The sequence below is a fragment of the Entelurus aequoreus genome, linkage group LG08, assembly GCF_033978785.1.
Source record: "Entelurus aequoreus isolate RoL-2023_Sb linkage group LG08, RoL_Eaeq_v1.1, whole genome shotgun sequence".
Lineage (NCBI taxonomy): Eukaryota > Metazoa > Chordata > Actinopteri > Syngnathiformes > Syngnathidae > Entelurus > Entelurus aequoreus.
The window spans coordinates 10392510-10398998 of NC_084738.1; the positions used below are offsets into that span (position 1 = coordinate 10392510).

General features: G+C 39.3%; 1 protein-coding gene across 3 annotated transcripts in view; it reads left to right on the forward strand.

The window, feature by feature from the left end:
- Nucleotides 1-6489, forward strand: part of LOC133655394 (disks large homolog 5-like) — a 107030-nt gene extending 100541 nt beyond the window's left edge. For all 3 annotated transcript variants that reach the window (XM_062055506.1, XM_062055508.1, XM_062055507.1), the window contains 4 exons: nucleotides 1368-1495; nucleotides 1617-1726; nucleotides 2214-2323; nucleotides 5755-6489. In XM_062055506.1, coding sequence (XP_061911490.1) covers nucleotides 1368-1495; nucleotides 1617-1726; nucleotides 2214-2323; nucleotides 5755-5858 — 452 coding nt within the window. In that variant the 3' untranslated portion in view covers nucleotides 5859-6489. The remainder of the gene's footprint in view (nucleotides 1-1367; nucleotides 1496-1616; nucleotides 1727-2213; nucleotides 2324-5754) is intronic.

A 6489-nucleotide genomic window follows, 5' to 3' on the forward strand; every position in this document is an offset into this window, starting at 1 on the left:
TACAGCAACACAACAAGGACTACTTACTACGCCTAGCCGATGCTTGCCGCCAAACCCACGGATGAAGTCCTTCGTTGCGCCGTCGATTGCTAGAACGCAGGTGAGCACGGCTGTTGATGGGAAGATGAGGGCTGGCTGGCATAGGTGTTTTTATCATAGTTCTGTGAGGTCCGGTTGATAAGTTGCTAAATTAGCCTTAGCGTCGTTAGCAACAGCATTGTTAAGCCTTAACAGGCTGAGAATTTTTAACTGTGTAGTTACATGTACATGGTTTAATAGTATTGTTGATCTTCTGTCTATCCTTCCAGTCAGGGGTTTATTTCTTTTGTTTCTATCTTCATTTGAGAACGATGCTATCACGTTAGCTCAGTAGCTAAGTGTGTCACCGATGTATTGTCGTGGAGATAAGTCACTTTAAATGTCCATTTCGCGTTCTCGACTCTCATTTTCAAGAGGATATAGTATCCGAGGTGGTTTAAAATACAAATCCGTGATCTACAATAGAAAAAGGAGAGTGTGGAATCCAATGAGCCAGCTTGTACCTAAGTTACGGTCAGAGCGAAAAAAGATACGTCCATCACTGCCTCTCTAGTCCTTCACTCTAACGTTCCTCATCCACGAATCTTTCATCCTCGCTCAAATTAATGGGGTAATCGTCGCTTTGACGCTCCGAATCTCTCGCTCCATTGTAAACAACGGGGAATTGTGAGGAATACTAGCTCCTGTGACGTCACGCTACTTCCGGTACAGGCAAGGCTTTTTTTTTATCAGCGAGCAAAAGTTGCAAACTTTATCGTCGATTTTCTCTACTAAATCCTTTCAGCAAAAATATGGCAATATCACGAAATGATCAAGTATGACACATAGAATGGATCTGCTATTCCCGTTTAAATAAAAAAAATTCATTTCAGTAGGCCTTTAACTTTTAACTCGTGAGCTGCTCCTCTGTTTGCGGTTTCTCTCCTCTTGTGAGCCAGAGGGATAGAAGGGAGGTGGTGGGGGGGGGAGAGGGCGTGTGTGCGCTGGAAGAGGTGTCGCTGAACGAGAGGTAGTCTTCTCCTCCGCTTTGGCATTTTTTTTTTAACAGAAAAGTCTGTTCTCATCACAACTAAAAACTTGCTGTGGTACGAAGCCGGCTTCCTCAATCTCCTCAGTACGAGCAAACAGAAAATGGCTGCCAGAGGGACACTTAATGAACGAATGAAGCGTTCGCACACGGTGTGGCATATTTGGTGTGATCCAAAAGTTCGCAAATGGAGGGGTTGGTAATTTGAGGTTTGCACTTTATGAAAAAAAGAAGTAATTTGTAGTCAACTGTTTTTGATGAACACATTTTCCTCATCCCCTCAAATGCGTTTCCCTTGCAGAGATCATGAAGGCGTCTCAGCAGGCCATCGAGCGCGGCGTGAAGGACTGCGTGTTCATCGACTTCAAGCGACGCAGCGGCCACTTCGACGTGACGGCGGTGGCGTCCATCAAGGAGATCATGGAGAAGGTGGCCGGCATTGTCCTCCACGCACATTCAGAAACGCACTATCCTTATTTCTTATGGCGTTTACTTGTTTCTGTCTTCACATCCATCCCCCATCCTCTCTCATGGTCACGTTGTCTGGCAGGACTCTCACTGCTTGCTTGACATTGCCCCTCACGCCATCGAACGCCTTCACAGCGTTCACATCTACCCAATCGTCATATTCATTCGCTACAAAAACGCCAAGCAGATAAAGTGAGTACATCCATGCCTTTTTTTTTTAAATGTTTTTTTGTTGTCGTTTCTTTGTGGTTTGTGAATTACGGCTGACAATGGCGGTCACATGACAACGCGGATCATAAACCGCGCGATCTCCTGCCCACCTGCTTCTGTTTTCCAACGGATGATTGCGGGATCTCAAAGTTCACACGCACGCGCGTCCACGCCCACTCTCGTCGGCGAAATAACAACATGGAGGAGATTGATTCCCCGCTAAGCCTTCCACTTTCATCAGCTGAGTGCCAGCTGTCCGGGGAAATCCCAATGGGGCCTCGCGCTCCTTCTGCTCCACGGCCTGGGCGGACATCCTCTAAACCTACCGGGAGTGTCCCGGAAGTCGCTCAGGTTTTGGCTCGGAACAGCCAGTGGATCAAGGCCCGGCGGTCACATGCTAACTAAGCTGCTTCATTTTTGCAGCCAATGAGGGATTAATGGCGACTGGGTTTTTCTCCTGTCCCCTCAGAGAGCAGAAGGACCCCCAGTACCTGCGGGATAAGCTCTCCCAGAAGCTCTCCAAGGAGCAGTTTGAGTCGGCCCAGAAGACCGAGCAGGACTACAGTCGCTTTTTCACAGGTGAGCCGAAACCAAGGCAAAGGAAAGTACAGCATACTTAAAACCTCAATTGTCCAAAGTCCAATTATGTCATTTACTAATCAAGCTATATGTTAATCTACCAGTGGCGGGCCGTGCGTTTCCCACCTAGGCCTTCAGTGATGTCCGACTTCAATGATTACCTCTCAAAATACCATCATTTATGTCACCACATGACCATTGCCGGAGAAATACTATACAGGAACACATTTACGCATACCACATAAAATTAAATGGCCTCCAGTCTTCTGCAGGTGACGTCAGCAGGCTGATGCAGGCCCGCCCATGGCAATGGCAAAAAAACCAAAAATAAAGACAAAAGAAAAAAAACAGCCTGCAAGGCAGCTTTGTGTCAACATTGCAACTTTTTCTTGTTAGATTTCACCTCATTCCACTTTTTTTAAATGTTTTTTTTTTTTAAATGTTTGCAATATTATCAATTTTGCAATTTTTGCAGAATGTGTGGCGGGCCGGTAAACAATTAGCTGCGGTCCGCAAATGGCCCCCGGGCCGCACTTTGGACACCCCTGATCTACACCAAAACTTATACATTTGGACATATTTCATTAATTACACATGAAGTTAGAAGGGGATACATATTATTTCGGCATATTTATGTGCCCCCGGAAAATGTGTCCCCATTACCAAACGCATCTTTGACAATCAAGGCATTAACGTAACAATCCACATGTTGTATAATATCACTAATAAGCAGCCTGAGTACGTAGTGTCCAAACACGGAAGTGACAAGACACGACACATAGTTTTACCCACTCTGAAGTCATGGAGATACAAATAATTGCTTTTTATGTTGAAGAGGTTCATTTAGCCTACTGATGTGTACCGTATTTTTCGGACTATAAGTCGCAGTTTTTTTCTTAGTTTGGCTCGGGGTGCGACTTATACTCAGGAGCGACTTATGTGTGAAATTATTAACACATTACAGTAAAATATCCAATAATATTATTTATCTCATTCACGTAAGAGACTAGACGTATAAGATTTCATGGGATTTAGCGATTAGGAGTGACAGATTGTTTGGTAAACGTATAGCATGTTCTATATGTTATAGTTATTTGAATGACTCTTACCATAATATGTTACGTTAACATACCAGGCACGTTCTCAGTTGGTTATTTATGCCTCATATAACGTACACTTATTCAGCCTGTTGTTCACTATTCTTTATTTATTTTAAATTGCCTTTCAAATGTCTATTCTTGGTGTTGGCTTTTATCAAATAAATTTCCCCAAAAAATGCGACTTATACTCCAGTGCGACTTATATATGTTTTTTTCCATCTTTATTATGCATTTTCGGCCGGTGCGACTTATACTCCGAAAAATACGGTATATAAAAATGGTTGATTTACTGTATACAGGCTAGTAAGGTAAAGTAGGTACAAAACTTTACCTTACTAGCCTGTATAAATCAACCATTTATACACTACCGTTCAAAAGTTTGGGGTCACATTGAAATGTCCTTATTTTTGAAGGAAAAGCACTGTACTTTTCAATGAAGATTAACTTTAAACTAGTCTTAACTTTAAAGAAATACACTCTATACCAGGGGTCACCAACGCGGTGCTCGCGGGCACCAGGTAGCCCGTAAGGACCAGATGAGTAGCCCGCTGGCCTGTTCTAAAAATAGCTCAAATAGCAGCACTTACCAGTGAGCTGCCTCTATTTTTTAAATTGTATTTATTTACTAGCAAGCTGGCCCGACATTTTTAATTCTAAGAGAGACAAAACTCAAATAGAATTTGAAAATCCAAGAAAATATTTTAAAGACTTGGTCTTCACTTGTTTAAATAAATTCATTAATTTTTTTACTTTGCTTCTTATAACTTTCAGAAAGACAATTTTAGAGAAAAAATACAACCTTAAAAATGATTTTAGGATTTTTAAACACATATACCTTTTTACCTTTTAAATTCCTTCCTCTTCTTTCCTGACAATTTAAATCAATGTTCAAGTAAAATTTTTTTTTTTATTGTAAAGAATAATGAATACATTTTAATTTAATTCTTCATTTTAGCTTCTGTTTTTTCAACGAAGAATATTTGTGAAATATTTCTTCAAACTTATTATAATTAAAATTCAAAAAAAATATTCTGGCAAATCTAGAAAATCTGTAGAATCAAATTTGAATCTTATTTCAAAGTCTTTTGAATTTCTTTTAAAAAATTTGTTCCGGAAAATCTAGAAGAAATAATGATTTGTCTTTGTTAGGAATATAGCTTGGTCCAATTTGTTATATATTCTAACAAAGTGTAGATTGCATTTTAACCTATTTAAAACATGTCATCAAAATTCTAAAATTAATCTTAATCAGGAAAAATTACTAATGATGTTCCATAAATTCTTTTTTTAATTTTTTCAAAAAGATTCGAATTAGCTAGTTTTTCTCTTCTTTTTTTCGGTTGAATTTTGAATTTTAAAGAGTCGAAATTGAAGATAAACTATGTTTCAAAATTGAATTGTCATTTTTTTCGTGTTTTCTCCTCTTTTAAACCGTTCAATTAAGTGTAAATATCATTAATTATTAATAATAACATAGAGTTAAAGGTAAATTGAGCAAATTGGCTATTTCTGGCAATTTATTTAAGTGTGTATCAAACTGGTAGCCCTTCGCATTAATCACTACCCAAGAAGTAGCTCTTGCTTTCAAAAAGGTTGGTGACCCCTGCTCTATACATTGCTAATGTGGTAAATGACTATTCTAGCTGCAAATGTCTGGTTTTTGGTGCAATATCTACATAGGTGTATAGAGGCCCATTTCCAGAAACTATCACTCCAGTGTTCTAATGGTACAATGTGTTTGCTCATTGGCTCAGAAGGCTAATTGATGATTAGAAAACCCTTGTGCAATCATGTTCACACATCTGAACACAGTTTAGCTTGTTACAGAAGCTACAAAACTGACCTTCCTTCGAGCAGATTGAGTTTCTGTAGCATCACATTTGTGGGGTCAATTAAACGCTCAAAATGGCCAGAAAAAGAGAACTTTCATCTGAAGCTCGACATTCTATTCTTGTTCTTACAAATGAAGGCTATTCCACAAAATTGTTTGGGTGACCCCAAACTTTTGAACGGTAGTGTATATACAAATAATTGCTATTATGTTATCTAGTGGACAAATTTAAAATAGCAGCTCTCATTACAGCTCATTTTTATACATAGCAAAGTAATCTGGCGGGCTGGATAAAACCTGCTCGCGGGTCCGATTTGGACATGCGCTTCAATTTAAAGGTCCCATAACATGCAACTTTGACTTCTTAATAGTGTAGTCAAAATTAATTTTGACTACACGAATTTTGACTTTTGATGAATCCTAACCACACTTTGCATTCATACTGATCACTATGTCCCCCCCCCCACCCCCCACCCCCCGCCCCTCCTTTCTTTCTGCAGCCGTTGTCCAAGGAGGCAGCGTCTCCTTCATTTGCACTCAGATCGCCGCCATTGTTGAGCAGGAACAGAATAAAGTTGTTTGGATCCCGGACGGGGCGCCGTAAGAAAAATAACAACAATTTGACACAAACTTGCAGTCTTATTATGGGATGCATCAAATACCAGTAAACTCTTGTAAGTTCCACTCTAAGCATTGCCAGCACTGATGATCATGTCATATGCACACTATCCAATAGTGATGTACTGTACTACATAGTTGTTTACACTAGTATTTAATACTACTTGAATGAATGGTTTTCTATCTATAAGTAGCACTCCTTTATAAAAACACACTTTGGACCACCATGCAAGCAGACGTCAGTGCTCTACTATTTATGTATATTTTATCAAATCATTTTTCAATTAATGCTGGTATTTAATTGTTTATTTTCGTCTGATTTCTTTGCGTCCTGCCTTTTTCTTTTTGTGTTTTCCGCTCTTTATCATTTCAGTCATCACGCCGTGCCAAGCTTTTCTAATATTTATTATTCAGCACCATTAAAGCTACACAGCGGTTTGCGTGTTCTACTTAAATTGCCAATTTTTATTTTATTTTATTTTTTTTTTAGTTTTCCTAAAGAAAAGGGATGTTTTTACTTGTGGTTCATGGTTGATATTTTAACGCATCTTCAACATTTCATCTTCTGAAAGCATTTCTCAGAGTGAAAATTCTACAATGATTAAAAAGGGTACGAA